The sequence below is a fragment of the Salvia hispanica genome, chromosome 2, assembly GCF_029641045.1.
Source record: "Salvia hispanica isolate PSC_SH4W2 chromosome 2, Shi_PSC_v1, whole genome shotgun sequence".
NCBI lineage: Eukaryota > Viridiplantae > Streptophyta > Magnoliopsida > Lamiales > Lamiaceae > Salvia > Salvia hispanica.
Window position 1 is genome coordinate 29,962,625 of NC_142693.1, and position 21,377 is coordinate 29,984,001.

General features: G+C 33.3%; 2 protein-coding genes across 2 annotated transcripts; both read left to right on the plus strand.

Moving 5' to 3' along the window:
* The first annotated feature begins 3,341 nt into the window (after positions 1-3,341).
* Positions 3,342-3,992, plus strand: LOC125201210 (17.3 kDa class I heat shock protein-like). Its single transcript, XM_048099231.2, has one exon. The coding sequence runs from the start codon at positions 3,414-3,416 to the stop codon at positions 3,891-3,893; it is 480 nt and encodes a 159-aa protein (XP_047955188.2). The 5' UTR covers positions 3,342-3,413; the 3' UTR covers positions 3,894-3,992.
* A 12,025-nt stretch (positions 3,993-16,017) lies between these two features.
* LOC148932101 (uncharacterized) lies at positions 16,018-17,128 on the plus strand. Its single transcript, XM_089063808.1, has 3 exons — positions 16,018-16,349; positions 16,434-16,887; positions 16,965-17,128. The coding sequence occupies exons 1-3, from the start codon at positions 16,089-16,091 to the stop codon at positions 16,967-16,969; spliced, it is 720 nt and encodes a 239-aa protein (XP_088919934.1). The 5' UTR covers positions 16,018-16,088; the 3' UTR covers positions 16,970-17,128.
* Positions 17,129-21,377: the final 4,249 nt, after the last annotated feature.

Here is a 21,377-nt window from a genome sequence, read left to right on the forward strand (position 1 = left end):
TACGCAGTTTAATTTCGTTTATTCTGAAAATAAATGTTTCTTTACAAAAGAATCTGTCAAGGCACTGGAATTGGGCCGTGGTTGTCGTTTTGAGACAAACTCAGAATGCTTGGGTATTATTATTTGGGCCACAATATAGTCAATGATTAATAATTCTTCATAGCCCATTTTTTGCTCTTTAAAACCGATGATTTTTAAAAATAAAAATTAATAATTAAAAATATATATACAATAATATTTTTAAAATTTTATTATCAAAAAAACAAAATGTAAAAACTATTAACTAAATTAAAATGTCAAAAGCCAAATTTATGGACAAGTACAGCATTACTCTTTTGGGAACATGTTATCGCTGTTGCCAATTCATACGCTGATTATGCATTTGTTTTGTGAATTAATTTTTTATTACTATAATTCATAGTCCAAAACAATTTTATTTGGTGGTGTTCGGTTTTCAAAATAAAATAATACCAAGATACAATTTAGGATTGAGTTGTGAGATTATTTTTGTCATAGTATAGGAGGTAAGCTCTGACTAATTATCCCATGATTATTCATTTAGGATTGAGTTGTGAGGTTGAATCTTATGAACCAAACACACTACTCCACAAATTTAATTCTGCATATAATCTTGCGAACCGAACCCCCTTAGATATTTTTAGTTGTAATTCACATATTCGAAGACTCTTAGTTATGAATACTCTCACTTTAATTCCTCTTTTATTTTCACTCACTTTCTTATAAAATATAACCATTTGTTATTACTCATTTTTCTCCAATGCGGAATGCATTATTATGAGGTACTGTATTAATTTGTAGTGGTACTAAATTGTGAATTAAGAATGGCAAGCTATTTTCATCATGATTCGTTTTTCATTTTTCTGTTAATTGTTTATGACTAAAGATTCTTTTTGGTCCTTAACATATTGTGATTTTACGAATTTGGTCCAAAACATTATCTTTTGAATTATTCGGTCTCTCACAAATTAAAACGGATCACATTTGGTCCGAATTTAACGAAACTGTTAAAATTTAACGGTCAACAGATTTTAATTACATTTTGACCGGATTAAGAGTTAATATTAGAATTTTAATTTTTTCCAAAAAAATAAAAATAAAATTTTATTCGATTTTTTTTTAAAAGAACATCTTGTCTTTCTTTTAAAAATGCTGTATTTTTTTGTTTTTTTTTTACTCAAGAAAAAAATATACTCCATCTCTAGCAAAATTGCAGGAACCACAACAAATTCCCCAAAACTCGTCTAAAATGCAACATATAAAATTAATAATCAAAGATCCAACAAATTTTCAATTCATAAAATTCAATTGCTCAACAATCAAGCAATAGTATAAAGAATGAAGTCAGTAGTTTCAATCCGTGCAACACCTTTAGACCCCATCGTGGCTGCCGGATCTCTGGCAGCGCTAGTGGCGGCACCTCCCCCGTGCTGGTGGCCGGAATCTTCGTGGCCGGCGGGAGGGTGGTAGTACATCCGCGATGTTTGGGGGCAGTGAGAGTGGAATCTGCAGGCCATAATTTTGCCCTAATTTCTCTCTCTCTCTAGAATAGAATTTTGCCCTAATTTTTTCACCCTCTTCGAGAATTTCAGCGAGAAAGGTTGGAAGAAGAAAAAAGGGGAAGAATTGAGGAAACGGGATTGTGATTTTTGAGAATCAAAACACGTCCCAGCCCATGAAATGCAGAAATCTTGTGTTTGATTTTTGTTAAATGGTTTTAAGTTTTAGTAATTTATTTTTGTTATAAATATTAATAACTTAAAATTCTTAATTTATTAGTTTTGGGTTAATTAGATATTATCATATTAGACATTAATAAAAACATATTTATTAACTTAATCCCGTCAAAATGTAATTAAAATCCGTTGACTGTTAAATTTTAACAGTTCCGTCAAATTCGGACCAAATGTGACCCGTTTTTATTTTTGAGGAACTGAATAATTCAAAAGATAATGTTTTGGACAAAAATCGTAAAATCACAATATGTATGTTAAGGAACAAAAAGAGACTTTAATCAATAATAGACCGTTTTTAGAGTTGATATTTGTTGTTAGATTTGCACACAATTAATCGATCCATTTGGTGGAGAAATATGGAGAGAAAATGGCCGGCTACATTGTGATTTAAGTTATAATCACCACAAGTCATAAACATATTTTGTAATTGAAATTCAACTGCACTAAGACACAAAATATATCAAAAGAGTTACAACCATGCTTGATAATAACATACGAGCAACAGAAATCCAAGTGTTCAACAATGAGAAACAGAAACGGATAAAAGTTACAATCACACTTCTTAGACACATTTTGTAATAGAAATTCAAATGCACTAGAGAAACAAAAATAGTAAGATAATTAACAATATTACTACCCCACTATTGTTGCATTGTCACTTGATGCTGAAGGAGATGCCAAAGGAGATATTGCAGTGTCACCTGATGTTGAAGGAGGTTTTAAAGGAGATGTTGCATTCTCACTTGATGCTGAAGGAGATGCCAAAGGAGATGTTGCATTGTCAGCTGATGTTGAAGGAGGTGCCAAAGGAGATATTGCATTTTCACTTGATGTTGAAGGAGGTGCCAAAGGAGATGTTGCATTGTCACTTGATGTTGAAGGAGGTGCCAAAGGATTTTCAATATCCGGTGCCATGGATGCTCTCCATTCATCAATATTACCAGCTTTCTCTGCATCCAAACGTGGAAGCTCACGCTGCTGCAGAATTTCAAGAATCACCTTACTCTCACCGAGAAGACGAGCTGCTCGCCTTACGCTGTCATGCCTTTTTCTGAAGTCGTTTTCGTGACACTTGAGTCTTATGACTCGCAGTAGATTGGTGAGGCACGCTGATAGTATATCCGCAATGGTGATGGATATACTCCCAAATAGTTCGTCATCACTTTGGTGCTCGCCATTTTCCACCCTTACCAAGATCGACTGAGCTATCCTGTACATTGAGTTAGCAGCTATGACCCTAGAAGGCCATTTTAGAGGGTCATGCATCAGAACATCTCCTGGTTGAGCCATGAATTTTGTCACAATCTGTTTTGCAACATCAGAAAGGTTTTGCAGTGTTTCCTTGTGCGTTGTGCCTCTCACACTCATGCTGTCAAGATCATGGGCCTTGATTTATTAACAATCCCAATTGATATATAAATTCGACGAAGAGAATTAAGAGACATGTGTAGAACGTAGGAGTAGAATCTAGAATCTACCATTTCTATAACCAAAAACAGAGCATTCCAGAATCCGCACGAAACGGACCGATTTCTCCTCTCATTACTATATATTCTCCTCCTCCTTCATCCCGATTCATCATCACAAATCTCAATTCTCACATCAATCAATCAATCAATCAATCAGTCGCACACATAAATTCTGTGATTAGAAGCAAAAATGTCTCTGATCCCAAGCTTCTTCGGGCGCCGCAGCAGCAACGTGTTCGACCCATTCTCCCTCGATGTTTGGGATCCTTTTCAGGACTTTCCTCTCTCCTCCGCCGTCGCTAACTTCCCTTCCTCTGCCCGAGAAACCAGCGCGGTGGCCAACGCCCGCATTGACTGGAAAGAGACGCCGGAGGCTCATCTCTTCAAAGTTGATGTTCCCGGATTGAAGAAGGAAGAAGTTAAGGTTGAGGTTGAAGATGGTGGCATTCTGCAAATCAGTGGAGAGAGAAGCAAAGAGCAAGAGGAGAAGAATGACAAGTGGCACCGTGTGGAAAGGAGCAGTGGCAAGTTCTGCCGCCGCTTTAGGCTGCCGGAGAATGCGAAGCTGGAGCAGGTGAAGGCGGCCATGGAGAATGGGGTGCTGACAGTGACAGTGCCAAAGGAAGAAGTGAAGAAACCGGAAGTGAAGGCTATTGATATCTCTGGTTAATTACATTATCATCTTTAATCTATTGAAATGTTATTTTTTAGTACTAGTATTATGATAAAAGAGTGATATTGAACTCATAAATGATGTGAAATTTTAATACCGACTGTATTGAACTCCTTTTTTTTTTGTATATTTTGGCATTTTATAAAAAAAAAAAATGGTGATTTTCAATACCTATACAATATTAAATAAGTACCATCTTCATTTATTAATAGATCGGTCGAAATATTTTATTGGATTTTAATATGAAAAAGTATTACTTATATTTCGAAATTTCAAGATCGAATTAATTATAATTACACTAAAAAAATTGATTACAACTTTTTTTTTTTTCTTATAAAAATAACTGCTTTTCTAATACAATATTTACTTGGTAAAGTAAAAGTTGGCAAAATATAGTGTGATGTTATTTGTTTATTTATAGTAGTAGAGTGGTTTTTAAATTTAACTGAATTTTATAAAATAAAATATTCTAATTATATTTTTCAATATATTAAATTTAAACTAAATAAAACAAATAAGACTAAAAATGAATTGAACAATAGTGATGCCACATAATTAATCATTTTCTTAGAATGATACTCATAATGCTATAATAATATTGAAGATACATATCTAATACTCCCTCCGTCCTGCTTTAGCAGTCCCATTGACTTTTCTGCACTCGTTTTATAAAAATGATAATAAATAGTTAAAGTGGAGAAATAATAAAGTAAAAAAGAGAATAATATAGAGAAACGTCTTATCTACATTATTCTCTTTTTTATTTTATTATTTCTCCACTTTAACTATTTATTATCATTTTTACAAAACGTGCAGAAAAGTCAATGGGACTGCTAAAGCGGGACGGAGGGAGTATTATATTGTAGTCTTTAATTACGTCCTGAGAATCACGCTAATCACGCTACATAATCCAATTAACGCGTAATACCCGTGATAATATTATGCAATTGATATATTGAATATAAGTAATACAATTATGGGTATTATGTTGATTTACATGTTGGTGTCAATTTACATGTCGGTGAGCTCACCACAACACCATGTAATACAAGAAATATTACATTTCGCTTGGGTCCATTTTCCAAACTTTTTAAAATCTGAAAAATAAAAACGAAATTTTTTTAATCTAATCCTCCCTTTTTTTCGTGAATTAAGCGCTGAAGTGGTAGACACTACAGAACACATGGATAAAATGGTGTTAGGCAAAACGAAAACATATAATTAACTACATTTTGTAAATGTATTTTAAACCACTGAGAGTCACATGAGAGCGTAATTTGCTAGAAAAAGAAAAAAATGTGTCGAGAAATTTTCATCTTTTACTCCATAATTTATTTTTTATATTTAAATAGTGTGAGACTGATCAAAATATGACTTATTCGACAATTTAGCCTTTATAACACATGTCAATATTTTAATTAAGTAATAAAGAAAATCTAATAACTTTACCATCATATTTGGTTAATTTAATTGGTGTACAATAATAGTAGTATTTCTTGTATCTCCACGAATTATGTACGCCAATGTGTATGGAGCCTTCTATAATTACTTTTTTCATCCCCAACTCTCTATCTTTCTCTATTGGTGTATTTGTGATCTTTGCCAAATAAGAACCGTATATTTCTGCAGGTGAAGATCGATCCCTTGTTACGTTATTCAGAAATATACTGTTCTTATTTGACAAATGATCATACAACAAAATGCATCGCAACATCAAGTTTGTTTTTGCCCTTACTATCATCTGTCTCCTCCTCACCTCCGCCGATGCTCGTGCCAGAGGAGGCGGCCACAGCCGCAGCAGCAGCAGAGGATCAGCAAAAGGTGGACGCGCCGGTAAGAGCGGTGCATCGGGCAGCGGAAGTAGTCAGGGCGTCGGCAACAGTTATACCCGCGGTTACATCATCGAAAGTACCAGAGCGCGGCAGGTGCGGAACGAGAGCAGCGGGCCATCTATTCAACTGGGGCTGTGGCACTACTTCACCGTCGCCTATTTTACATATTATGCTTTTCCATTGAATTAACAAAAATTGGCTCCCTATTTATTCCCTATATTTGTTTTCAAATGAAAATGCATAGAAATATACATTTATCAATATTAATTTATTTATATTATTGGTTTGCTTCAAGATTAATAGTCAAGTGGTAACAAAAAAAAGATTATCGAATTTTGTTGGATTTGTTTAAGTTAATTATGCGTTTAATTTATAGGAGTATTTTGATTCAGTATAAATATTAGTACAAATAAAAGTTGTGAAATGTCTTATTAAAACCCTCACATGTAATGTCCGGTGATTAGTTCATCGCTTAATTTGAGTATCATATCACTATATCAGTTTCAGCTTATATAGTAATAATCTGAGAACCATCTAATATTGCACTATAAATTTCAGAAGTACAAAATTGAGGTCAGATAAAATAAGACCAATTTTATTAATTTTTTAGACTAGAAATTTACCAAGTCCTATAAAACCCTCAAATAGCTAGGTAATTACTGGTATAGTATTAATAGTTAATACTATATAGTAGTGATAAAATGCAAACTTATATATTCTACGAACTTCAAACTCTTCAACACAGTGTCAACACAACGTCAACACAGTGTAAAATTTCAAGATTTTGACGTCAATACAATGTCATCACCGTGTCAACCGTTGACACTGTGTTGATATTTTCTGTTACTATTATTTTGTAATCTGTTGACATTTTAACGATCCAGATCATAGTTTGGATTTTGTACAATATGTAGAGTTTGCATTTGATCACATTACTAATGCTATATTCATCTATTTTGTTTATGCATATTACTTACATTTAGACAAACACTGCTTATATTGTTTGATTTGGTAATTTCACGGAAGCAGCGGGCCGTCTATTGGGAATGTGGTACTACATCACCATTGCCTATTTAACATACGATTCTTTACGCTTATATTTAACATCACCATTGCCTATTTCATAATTTGTTGTTTTGATTATATTTAGCAAGTATTAATTGTATTGTAGGTTGTAGCAAGCCATTTTTGTCATCCCAGCAATACGATTAATTTTTCTAACATTGGCATGAGAAGTTCGAATTTTAGAAAATTTTACTTGGTTTGTGACTTGTGAGAGAATTGATTTGATCTTTTGATTTTGAGGAATCGTAGTGCTCCATCTACCAACTTGGCTAATTAAAAAATCAATTAAATTATGCTATATCACATAAAATCATATCTAATAAAATAGTGCAACATCTATAATTAAAAACTCCTATAAAATTAAATTTTTTAATTATTTTTAGTAATTTAAATTTATATTTCACTAATTTAATATATTCACATATTATTATAAAACTATTAAGGGTTCGTTTGGTAATCTAGTAAAACCAAGAAATAGATATATATCCATTCATTTCTAAGTGTTTGGTATCTAATTTCCACTAACATGAAGCCCGTATAATTCACAATGGCCCATCTTAGGCCGGCAGATAATGCCTCAAAATGCACAGTTACATATCTTACCAATTTGGTGTGATACTATTCCTACTTCAATTTATGGATCTAGATAAAATAAAAAATCTCCTTCATACCCTTTTCATACCATTCTGCCGCCAATCTTCATTCACAAAAATCCTCTTACAATTTTTTTCATACCATTCTGCCCACCGACGGAACCAGCATAGGGCCAAACCCTCGCTCCGGCGGGGGCTTGCCTGTGCCGGCCGCCCATTTATACATAGGAGAGTTGAAGAGGTGGGAGCAGAAGGAGGGGGAGAGGGGACGCAGCGCAGAAAGAAAGGGGAGGCGGAAATGGGTCGAGGAGAGAGAATAGGGAGGAAGAAGATGGGAGAGAGAAGAGTGGTACGCATAGGAGAGAGAAAAGTAGTTTTCTACTATTTGTCAGTTTTTAAAGTTTTGGAGTAAATCTATATCACCACAAGGGCCTAGGGGAATTTATCTTTTAAAATGTTGTTCATTCTTAAATTTTTTGATAAACAATATTAAAATTTTTGCATTTTATGTGATAAAATATTGTATTATTTTCTATATATATAATTCATTTAATTATTTTGTTTTTAAATTGTGTTACGTGAAAAGCATGTTGAACTTCGTTCTAGTGTAAGCTCTGCATTGATTGATTACATATCTCCTCTTCACTGCACAAGTATTTAAATAGCTATTTAAGTTGGTAGCTATCCTATATTCTATTTGCTGCTATTCAAGTTGAAACTTAAACATATTTGCCCATAACCACATCCGCATTCTAGCTAATTCTCTATCTATTATTTCCCACATAGAGTATAGATAGGAAATCAACAGATTAGATGATTTAGGTTTGAGCAATCTGCTATGAGATTATAAGGGAAAAAAGAAGCCAAATGTAATATTCTTTTTTATTGAAATATTATGAAATTTAAAAGATTTAATTAGATCAATACAAAGACAATCCAAGAAATAAATGAATTTATTAAAGTCAAATTTGTCATTGCATATTTATTTCATAACTTCCCTAGCAAACAAAGTGGACTTTTTAGAAAAATAATTAACTAGGTTATCAAACGTATGTTATTAAAATTATATCTTTTTCTAACTTGGCTTTAAATCAAGATCACTAACTAACTTAGGTATATTCCACGTCACTTATCAAACGAGCCCTCAGTCAGCAATATGCATCCCACAAACTTTTCATTATATTGTCCTAAAGAACAAAATGCCAAAAATCACGAAGTTTGATTAATACTATCTAATAAATCCCGGGACTTTAAAATGACTAATTATATTATAACCTTGATATTTTTTCGTTGTTCCATAGTCCACGATTTGAGGGAATTTACGTATGATTTGGTAAACAGAAAGTATTCTACAGACAAAATGTTCGGCTACTTATATAACAGCGTAATTAGCCATGCATGCCTTTAATTTTACACTAATTGGATTTACTAATGACTGTATTATTTTCTTAATAAATTGCTCCTGTTGTACATTAAAAGATATTATTAAAAATTGTGTAGCTTGCATGATTTGCGGTAATTTAATACTAGTACATGATTTTCAGATTGGTTTTGAGATAATGATGAATATGTCCAATTAAAAAGTTAAAATTTTATTTTTCTAAATCTTAAAATATTTAATTTAATGAAATTAAAATATGAATAAAAGAAAAAAAATGTAATATATTAATTATTTTTAAATTACTTAATATATATTTACAAACTAATTCTAAATGTTAAAATATTAAATAGTCAAATTATGTATATACATTAAATAAAGCCTCACATGTAATGTCTGGTGACTTGTACATCACTAAATCTGAGTATTTTTCAGCTTATATATAAGCAATATGTTAATCATCTAAAAATGCATTACGAACTTTGGTATTTTTGTTGCAATTGTTGGGACATTTTCCTATGCCTACGTTCATAGCTCGGTGCTCCATTCAAAAGATTCAACAAACATATATGGATATCCATGTTTTATGTCACTGTTTTGTCAATTTGTGATATTAGAAATAAAATGCTTTCCCAAAACTTTAAACCCAACGGGGAGTTCGAGACAAAACGACACTTATGGCGAAAGGGAATATGGATTAAACAATGGTGCCCGAACTTCCCTTTCACGCCAGCTCTTTTGATGAATCACGTTAATCCCTTACCAAATCAACAAAATGCATCGAATCATCAAGTTTGTTTTCGCCCTTACTATCATTTGTCTCTTCACCACATGCAACATTGCTCGTGCGAAAGGCGGCAGCAGCAGAAGAGGAGGAGGAGCACGGCCCTTGCCGCTGGTGGTGTCGCACCAAAGCAGTGGGCCGTCTATGGAATTAAGATTGTGGCATTACTTCACCGTTACCTATTTAACTTGTGCTTTTTTACTCTTATAGATTAATTTCATAATTGTTGATTTGGTTACACCTAGTAAATATATTAAAAGTTTACGGTTGCTTGTAACAAACTATTTTTGACTTCCCAACAGTACAGTTATAGATCAATTGCCTGACATTATTATGCTATATTTTATATGCCAAAATCAATTCATAATTCCTTCAACCAAGTAATTACCTATATTTTACATGAATTAATATCAAGAACGATGAGACTTTTTTTCATTAACTAGAATTGGATTCCTCTATTAATATATTTAATCTATTTACAAAATGTCATATGCCCATAATCAATTTATTTCAATCTTTTATACCACTACAAAAAAATAACGCAAAATAGTGACAGAATTCAATAGCTCAACAACTAGTGACAGATTTAGTGACTGAAAAGTGTTTGTCACTAATTAGTGACAGAGTACTCCGTCACTAGTTCGAAACAGTCGCTTATAATTCCGTCACTAAAACTTTTTACTGACAAGTTTATTATTGACATGTCTGCCAAAATTTGATCTGTCACTGATCTATTTTGTGAAGAAATTTCACTGTTTAGTGGCGATTTTTTTATAGTGTACAAATAGAACAATTGCGAAATCAAGATTTCATGATCCGTCGTTGCGCGCATATAATATTGTGAAATTGATATATTGATATAAGCAATACAATTATGGCCATTACAAGGAATTATATGTAGATGAGATCACTATACCACCACATAAAATATGAAATGTAGTACTTACATTGTGCAGGGACGGAGCCATATTACATTGCATTCATGCAGACAAGATCAATATTACATACACTACACGCTATGTCCTAAGTCTAAAATTGATCCCTTATATTTGTTCAATCTTTTTTTTTTTAGTTCTGCATATTAAGTGTAATACCTTTTAGTCTTAAACAATATGTTTTGTTCATATTTTAATAGTTTTGTAAAAAATTAATGGTCATCTATTTAATTATACATTTCCTTCTTATAGACAAACACAAGACCTTAAGGTAACTATATTCTCCATTTCTATAATTAGTATTTTTTTATTTAGTTATATTCGTTTGTCTTTTATTCTTACTTTCTCTTTTTTCTTTCTTTGGTTAGGAACTTACCATTCACAATCCAAAAGTTAATTAATATGGACTTTTATAAGTTAAAATCAGTTTTGAAAAATGAATACGATAATCTATCCCAATTCATTTTATTGATTATACTTATTTAGTCTCATCATTATTATTTTATTTCATATAATTTCAAATTTAATTTGATTCAAAATATTAAGGCATGATATAATAACACTAGTATTATACTTATTCAATTTTAAGCCTTGAAAATTACCAAGTCCAACAATACCCACAAATAGCTAGGTAATAACCTGTATAATTAACTTTCCTATGTTAATAGACTATATAGTATTATTCTATTCTGCTTTCGCTTTACTTTCATTCAGACAAACACAAGACTGTAAACTGTAAAGTGATTATTCTCCATTTCTATAGCTTTAATATTTATTTTGTTTGGTTTAATTTAGTAATATTCGTTCGTCTTTCATTCGTTCTTTCTCTTTATATTTTTTGGTTAGGAACTTTCTGTTCATAATTCACAATTTAATTTATAGATTTTGATAAGTTAAATTCAATTTTCTCATGAACACATTAGTTAGGCCTGTCAGTATTATTTTATTTCATATAATATCAATATTTCCATATACTTAACAAATTATATACATGGAATCTTCCATAATAACTAATAAACGAGTAAATATAATTATATGGAGCAATATCTTTTACACGTTCTCAATCTCTTTAAAACCGTGGCTCTCTTCCTCAACTCATTAACCCTATTTCTCTAATCAACAAAATGCATCGCATCATCAAGTTTGTTTTCGTCCTCACTATCATTTGTCTCCTCCTCACATGCGATGTTGATCATGCCAAGGGCGGAGGTGGCGGCCACGGTGGAGGTGGAAGAGGAGGCGGAGGAAGTAGAGGACGTGGCGGAAGTAGAGGAGGCAGAGCAAAGGGCGGCGGAGCGGTCATCATACCGGGACACGGGGCTACGTCGGGCGGTAACGGGCACGGAAATCATCGAAGCATCGGGCCGTCTATTGAATTGGGATTGTTGTACTACTTCACCATTGTTTATTTAATTGACATACGCTTCTTTACGCTTATAGATTGATTTCATAATTTGTTATTTTGGTTATGCCTAGTCAATAGTATGGTTGCTTGTAGCAAACTATTTCATCCCACCAATACAATTAATAGTTATAATTGAGGTTGTCCGGTTTACAAGATTGTATCTCTAGATTAAATATGTAGTGTGTTTGGTTTATGAGATCAATTTCAATTCATCTTATTTAGTCTTATCATTTATTTCATAAAAATCGGAATTTAATTTGATTTAATATTGTACATCCCTTTATATTTCCATATATTACATTTATATATGGAATCTTCCATAATAATTATTAGACGAGTAAGTATAATTATACTCCATATTTATTATTCTTCTTCTCAAGCACACGGTCTTTCTAAATCTCTTTAAAACCGTTGCTCACCCCTTACCAAAATCAATAAAATGCATCGAATCATAAAATTCGTTTTCGTCATTACTATCATTTGTCTCATCCTCACATTCGATGTTGCTCGTGCGAAGGGCGGAGGTGGTGGCAGAGGTGGCGGCGGAAGTAGAGGAGGTGGCGGAAGTAGAGGAGTGGTCATTATACCGGGGCACGCACCAAAATCGAAGCAGCGGGCCGTCTATTGAATCGGGATTGTGGCACTACTTCACCGCTGCCTATTTAACTTATGCTTCTTTACGCTTATAGATTAATTTCATGATTTGTTGTTTTGGTTATGGCTAGTAAATACATTTAAGTTTATGGTTGCCTTGTATCCTAGTATTTTACATTAATTTATATCATGAATGATAAGAATTTGATTCATTAACTAGTATTGGATTCATCTTTTGGTATTTAATTTATTTACAAAATGTCAAGTGCCCATAATCGATTTGTTTTGTATTTTATATTTAATAAAGAAAAAGATGTAGTAGTATTATTTATTAGTTAGGAAATCAATCAAGTCATGTAAATAATATTAATGGTCCTAAAGAAAATGTTGCAACCATATTTTTTTTGTTCTAGCTTGATTAGTTAGTAAATATCTTAAAATATGAAAAAATATTACATAAAAGATAAATGAGTTAGCATACATACGTACATTGAGAGTTGGTAATGGAGCATATAACTTTTATTCTATTCATTCTTTAGTATATATAAATGAATTATAACTATCCCTCCATCCCAAAAAAAAATCTCATAGGTGGACAATACAAGTTTTAATAAGAAATTGATAAAGTATGAAAAAAATGAGAAAATATAGTTAAAATATGAAAAATAAGGAGTAAAAAGTGGGTAGAATATGATTAATAATTTTAGAGAAACTTTCCATTTTTGTGGACACCCAAAAATGAAAATTTGAGATTATTTTTTTTGCACGGTGGGAGTATATGAAATAGTATGCTCTAGTATATGTTTAAATGAATTATAATGTATATATCATGGAGATGCCATTTACAATTACTACTAATTTTAACTGAATATATTTAAATTTAATTTGAAATCGATCAAAAGTACTCCCTCCGTCCCATTGAAGATGACCCACTTTCCTTTTTGGTTTATCCCAACCAAGATCCATTAACCAAAGGAAACACATTTATCTCTACTTTATTTTCTCTCTTACTTTACTATTTTCACTTAACACATAAAATAAAGTTGTATAAAATTTCGTACCGCCCAAGGAAGAGGACATCTCCTTAGGGCGGAAGGAGTATAAATTTTACTTAGAATTGGTAGAAAAAAGATTTTTATGTAAACACATTTGAGCACTTTCGACATCTATTAATTAGTACCAATATGTTGTGTCATACTGAAATGCAATAGACATTAATTTGTTAATTTAAGAAATAATATTTTGATTTAAGATAAAATTAATTTTGAAATATACGGTTCTTATTTTTATATAGTCTTAAAATACGATTGTGAAGGAAGGGGCTTGTCCTGTATATACATGTAGTTCTGAAACCAAAAACCTAAACACGTAATTTTCATTTCTTCATTTATCAAATAATTCCGAATTAAATCTATTAAATGCATAGCATCATAAAGTTCGTTTTCATCCTTACTGTAATTTGTCTCTTCCTAACTGCCGCCGGTGGAAGTAGCGGAGGCGGGGCAACGGGTCGAGCCGCCGTTCGAGCCGCTGCATTGGGCTGCCACGAAAATAGCGGTCCATCAATAGAATTGGGATTGTGGCATTACTTCACCGTTGCATATTTAACTTATGCTTCATATCAATTACTACTACATTAGCTTTAAGAGGAATTATTTTATTTTATACTACTACTTATGATCATAGTAAATTAAATAAATTTTATATCAAGACCTATGTTTCTGAATTTGATATCTACTATAAAAACGATTAATTACAAATTATAAATATCTAATCATTATATTTATACAAAGTCTACCCGAAAAATAGTCTCATTTTGCCATTTAGAAAGATTTACTCTCGTACTTTAATACTTTATCCATTTTTTCTCACCTCTTTAATACTTTACTTACTTTTTCTCCATATCTTTCTTACTTTACCTACTGGCTACTTTTTCCCATTCTTTCATACTTTATCAATTTGTTAATAAAATCCGTGTCGTTCATAAATGAGATTATTTTTTGTGGACGGGGGGAGTTTTAAATTATATTATTGATGACCATTGGTGTTCAAGAGATTGAGAATTTTATTTGCATGGTTACTCAACAATTTTATTTGCTAAAGACAACCTTAATCACAGAACAGAAATGGAAGTAATTTCTATAAGAAAATATTTCTATTATTATTGGATAGTAATTATCAGATAAAAAGTACGTAGTTTAGTTTCGTTTATTCTGAAAACAAATGTTTCTTTATAAAAGAATCAGTCAAAGCACTGGAATTGGGCCGTGGTTGTCGTTTTGAGACAAACTCAGAATGCTTGGGTATTATTAATTGGGCCTGGGCTTATAGCTGCGACAATATTGTCAAATAATTCTTCATAGCCCAGTTTTTGCTCTTGAAAACCCATGATTTTAAAAAATAAAATAATTAATTATTAAAATTTTATATAAATTAATATTTTAAAAATTTTGTCATAAAAAAAAAGAGTAAAAACTATCAACTAAATTAAAATGTCAAAAGCCAAATTTATGGACAAGTACAACATTACTCTTTTGGGAATATGTTATCGTTGTTACCAATTCAAACGCTGATTATGCATTTGTTGTGAATTAATTTTTTATCTCCCCCCGTCCCGGCTAAGATGACACATTGCTTAGCCGGCACGGGATTTTAGGAGTTATTGGTTAAAGTGTTTAATTGGAGAGAGAGGAAATGCGTGTGGGTATTAAAGTAGAGAGATAAAGAAAGATGGATATTTTAATAGGAGTGAGAAAAAGTGGTTGAGTGTATTAATTGGAGAGAGAAAGTTACCAAAATATAAAATGTGTCATCTTAGTTGGGACAAACTAAAAAGGAAAACGTGTCATCTTGATCCAAAACATGAATTAGTTATTTTTAGTTGTAATTCACATATTTGAATACTCTTAGCTATGAATACTCTCACACTTTTAATTCCTCTTTCATTTTCTCTCACTTTCTTATAAAATATATGTTAGATATTTTAGTGTAATTGGATTAACTTGAATGATCGGTTATTGTTATAATGATACATCATTTAAGTATGGAGGTGCGGAGTGCACGCTTATTTGAATTCGTTATAATATTAGGAGCGAAGCTCCTAGATAGATGAACGGGGGTCTGGGGGCAGCGCCCCCGGGTAGCGGGGTCCAAGGGGCAGAGCCCCTGGCTGGGGTCGAGCTGTATCGGAAATTCATCCGAAAATATAATTTCCGAAATTCGAAAGACTAAATTGCAATTTTGGAAACCTTTGAAATTCGGTTATTTTCGGAAATCTCCCAACAGTTGCAATGTTTCATTGCACTGTTTCATCTTCTTCTTCTACTGATCATTTTCTGGTTCAATATCATCGAAAATACAAACATATGATCTTCTAATACTCTGAATTTTATCCGATCAAACATTTTTGGTTGAACCCCGAAATTGATTTGATCTGAAAGTGATAAACACGACTTTCAGATATCCGGTTTTTGTTTCTCTGTTTTATATCTTCCTAACAAAGATCAAATCAATATGTCGAACAAAGAAACGATGAAGGAAGGAGCGAAAGGTTTCGCAAAGTTAGATAAGTTTGCTGGCCAGGACTTTAGACGCTGGCAAAAGAAGATGCATTTCATGCTGACAAATCTCAAGGTGGTGTACGTTCTGAGTACTCCCATGCCCGAGGCTGTTGATAATGAAACTCTGGAACAGACGAGGAGGCGGATGAAGTGGGAGAACGATGACTACATATGTTGTGGTCACATCTTAAACGGTATGTCTGATTCCCTCTTTGATGTGTATCAAAATGTAGAGTCTGCTAAGGAATTGTGGGATTCTCTCGAAGCCAAGTATATGGCAGAAGATGCCTCTAGCAAGAAATTTCTTGTTGGTAACTTTATTAACTATAAAATGGTTGATTCGAGGCCTGTCATGGAACAATACAATGAATTGTTGAGGATATTGGGACAGTTTTCCCAATATGATATGAAAATGGATGAATCTATTTCTGTTTCTAGTATTATCGATAAATTGCCACCTTCTTGGAAGGATTTTAAAAATAATCTGAAACACAAGAAGGAGGAACTGAACTTGGTCGAACTTGGAAGTGATTTCCAAATTGAACAGTCCATACGTGATATGGAAAAGAGTTCTGGTGGTAATACTAAAAATGTGGTCGGTTCTTCTGTGAACATGGTGGAAGAGGGTGAATCCTCAAAGGCTGGTAAAGAGAAACGTAAGTTTCAAGGGAAACGGAAGTTTCAAGGTTATAACAGTAAGGATGGGAATAAGAAGCCCAAACTGACTTGCTGGAAGTGTGGCAAATCCGGGCACTTCAAGAAGGATTGTAAGTCTGGAAAGGGTGGAGGAAAAGGGAAAAACGAGGCTGGTCAAAATGGATCCAAGGATCCGGAAAAGCAATCAGGTTCGTCTTTTGTACCTAATGATCATTCGGTTGAGAATTATTATGCATCAATAATCTCTGAAGCATTTTATGTGCAGGATGATGATATCTCATGGTGGATTGATTCGGGTGCAACATGTCATGTATGCAAGGATCGTCAATGGTTCAAGGACTTTAAACCAATTGAAGATGGATCTTCCTTGAAGATGGGCAATGTTGCAACTGAACCAATCAAAGGAATAGGATCTGTTAGCCTAGTATTTACCTCTGGAAATTCGTTATTATTAGAAAATGTTATGTATGTACCTGGAATTCGTAAAAACTTAGTTTCTGGTATTGTATTGAATAGTTGTGGCTATAAACAAGTATTAGAAAGTGATAAATACATTCTGTCAAGGCATGGTAATTTTATTGGCTTTGGTTATCTTTGTGGCATGTTTAGGTTGAATCTAGATGTCTCTTTTGTGAATAATTCTGTTTGCATGACCTCTTCAAGTATTGGTAATCATGTTAGTAAATCAGAATTGTGGCATGCTAGACTTGGACATGTTCATTATAAGAGATTAAAAGATATGTCGAAAATGAGGTTGATACCTGCTTTCGAGTTGAATAATGAAAGGTGTAAAACTTGCATGTTAACTAAAATAACTAGACAACCTTTCAATAAGAATGTAAATAAAGAAACTAAGGTATTAGAACTTATACATAGTGACTTGTGTGATTTTCATTCGACTCCATCACTTGGTAATAAAAAGTATGTAGTTACTTTTATTGATGATGCTACTAGATTTTGCCATGTCTATCTATGTCATTCAAAAGATGAAGCTCTTGATAAAATTAAAATCTTTAAGGAAAGTGTAGAGCTTTATCATGGTGTGAAGATTAAAACTCTTCGCACTGATAGGGGAGGTGAGTATTATGATCCAGCGTATTTTGAATCAACTGGTATAGTACATCAAACGACTGCTCCATATACACCACAACAAAATGGTGTAGCTGAAAGAAAGAATAGAACGTTGAAAGAAATGATTAATTCAATGTTGTGTTATTCTGGCCTAAGTGAAGGATTTTGGGGTGAGGCTATGTTAACAGCCTGTTATTTGTTGAATAGAGTTCCTAACAAAAGGAACAAGATTACCCCTTATGAACTTTGGCATAAGAAACCTCCAAAATTGAGTTATCTTAGAGTTTGGGGTTGTCGAGCAGTGGTAAGACTAACTGACCCTAAAATGAAAACCATAGGTCAAAGATGCATAGATTGTGTGTTTCTGGGGTATTCAAAAAATTCTGTTTGTTATAGGTTCTATGTTTGAGAACCTAATGACTATGTATCTGTGCACTCTATTATTGAGTCAAGGGATGCTGATTTTGGCAATGAGGATAGATTCACGTCTATACCTAAACCTGGAGGCATGATTGCAAGGTCTAGTAACTCTGATGATGTTACTGGAAAGGTGATAGATACACCTCCTGAGGCTAGGAGAAGTAGTAGAGCAAGAAAAGCTAAGTCCTTTGGAAATGATTTCCAATTGTACTTACTTGAAGGATCAAGAAATGAAATTAATTTTCAATATCAGTATTGCTTTACTATTGGTGATGATCCAAGGACTTACAAAGAAGCTATGGCTTCAAGAGATTCCGCTTTTTGGAAAGAGGCAATCCAAGAGGAGATGGATTCTATAATCCAAAATGGTACTTGGATACTGACTGATTTACCACCTGGTTGTGAAGCTTTAAATAGCAAATGGATCTTCAAAACGAAGATGAAGGTGGATGGAAGCATAGACAAATATAAAGCTAGATTGGTTATCCAAGGCTTTAGGCAAAGGGAAGGAATTGATTATTTTGACACCTATGCTCCTGTTGCTAGGATTTCCACAATTAGATTATTGTTAGCACTTGCTGCTATACATAATCTTGTAATTCACCAAATGGATGTCAAAACTGCCTTCTTGAATGGTGAATTAAATGAAGAGATTTATATCAAACAACTAGAAGGCTTTTGTCATGCCTGGTAATGAACATAAGGTTTGTAAATTGGTAAAATCTCTTTATGGACTAAAGCAAGCCCCCAAACAATGGCATCGGAAGTTTGATGACGTAGTATTGTCTAATGGTTTTGTATTAAACCAAGTAGACAAGTGTGTATATAGCAAATTTGATGCTACCGGTAAAGGGGTTATCATTTGCCTATATGTGGATGACATGTTGATCTTCGGTACTAACCAAGATCAAGTTGATAAAACAAAGGCATTTTTGTCATCTAAGTTTGAGATGAAAGACATGGGGAAGGCTGATGTGATTCTTGGAATTAAGATCACACATGGAGAACAAGGAATTTCCATTTCTCAATCACATTATATTGAGAAGATTTTGGAAAAATTTAACTTCAAAGATTGTTCTCCAGTTAAGACTCCTTTTGATCCTAGTGCAAAGCTCGTACCTAATAAAGGAGTTGCTGTGAATCAGCTTGAATATTCAAAGGCTATTGGATCACTAATGTATGCTATGATTTGTATCAGACCCGATATAGTCTTTGCAGTTGGAAAGTTGAGTCGATATACTCATAATCCAAGTTTAATCCATTGGCAAGCCATGAATCGAGTATTTAAGTACTTAAAAGGACCAATGGATTATAGGTTGTCTTATTCTGGATTTCCTTCTGTTCTTGAAGGTTATTCGGATGCAAGTTGGATCACCAATATGGAAGATCATTCTTCCACAAGTGGTTGGGTATTCCGTCTTGGAGGTGGTGCTATATGTTGAGCATCAAAGAAACAAACTTGTATAACAAATTCAACAATGGAATCGGAGTTTGTGGCATTAGCAGCAGCTGGTAAAGAGGCTGAATGGCTAAGAAATTTGATATATGAGATTCCATTGTGGCCTAAACCGATATCACCTATATCTATCAGATGTGATAGTGCTGCTACCTTGGCTAAGGCATATAGTCAAGTGTATAATGGAAAGTCAAGACACTTAGGTGTTAGACATAGCATGATTCGTGAACTTATTTTGAATGGTGTGATATCTGTGGAGTTTGTAAGAACTCATGACAACTTAGCCGATCATTTAACCAAAGGGTTAAGTAGAGATCTTGTGTACAAATCGGCTATAGGGATGGGATTAAAGTCCACTACAAATCTCTGATATTAAGATACCCAATTCCCATTTAGTATGACACTAGATGCAGAATTCAATGTGGAAAACTTAATGTTGGAGATTGGAACACATTTGAAAATCGTCCCAAGGTATGTGTTCGGACCTACAAGTTAAGGAGGTTGAATATATAGATTCTTAATAGTTCTTTTGAAAAATTGCAAATGTAGGTGCAAGAATAAAGGAGCTACCTATATAAGCATGAAGTTTAGCCGCTTCAAGAAGCTGGGACTTGGTTTCGATATGTTTATGAAGGATAAGGACATAGGCTAGTAAAATATAGTGTCAAGATAGAACTATTCATATGTAAACTTTTGTGTACATTATCTTCGTGTATTCAATGTGAGTTCCCAGGGTTCAATCCTTAGAGACACCCGGGGTATTCGAATATTTGGAATGTGTAATGTACTAATATGGAATTCAATCGTTACGATATTTCATTTATACAAAAGTTTGAATGTTTGAGATGACTTGTTTTAGTTAATCAAGGATTGCACTAAAATAGGGGAGGATTGTTAGATATTTTAGTGTAATTGGATTAACTTGAATGATCGGTTATTGTTATAATGATACATCATTTAAGTATGGAGGTGCGGAGTGCACGCTTATTTGAATTCGTTATAATATTAGGAGCGAAGCTCCTAGATAGATGAACGGGGGTCTGGGGGCAGCGCCCCCGGGTAGCGGGATCCAAGGGGCGGCAGCCCCTGGCGGGGTCCAAGGGGCAGAGCCTCTGGCTGGGGTCGAAGGACTAAATTGCAATTTTGGAAACCTTTGAAATTCGGTTATTTTCGGTTTCATCTCCTAACAGTTGCAATGTTTCATTGCACCGTTTCATCTTCTTCTTCTACTGATCATTTTCTGGTTCAATATCATCGAAAATATAAACATATGATCTTCTAATACTCTGAATTTTATCCGATCAAACATTTTTTGTTGAACCCCGAAATTGATTTGATCTGAAAGTGATAAACACGACTTTCAGATATCCAGTTTTTGTTTCTCTATTTTATATCTCCCTAACAATATAACCATTCTCATTTTTCTCCAATGAGGAATGCATTAATTTGTAGTGGTAAAATAACTAAGAATGGCAAGCTATATATTATCATCATCAATTTTCACTTTTCTGTTAATTGTTTATAATAGCTGTTTTTAGAGTTGATATTTGTTGATTTGCACACAATTAATCGATCCATTTGGTGGAGAAATATGGAGTGAACGTGGCCGGCTCCATTGTGATGTAAGTTATAATCACCACAAGTCATAAAGTAATACTATAATTGAAATTCAACTGCACTAAGACACAAAAATATATCAAAAGAGTTACAACCATGCTTGATAAGAACATA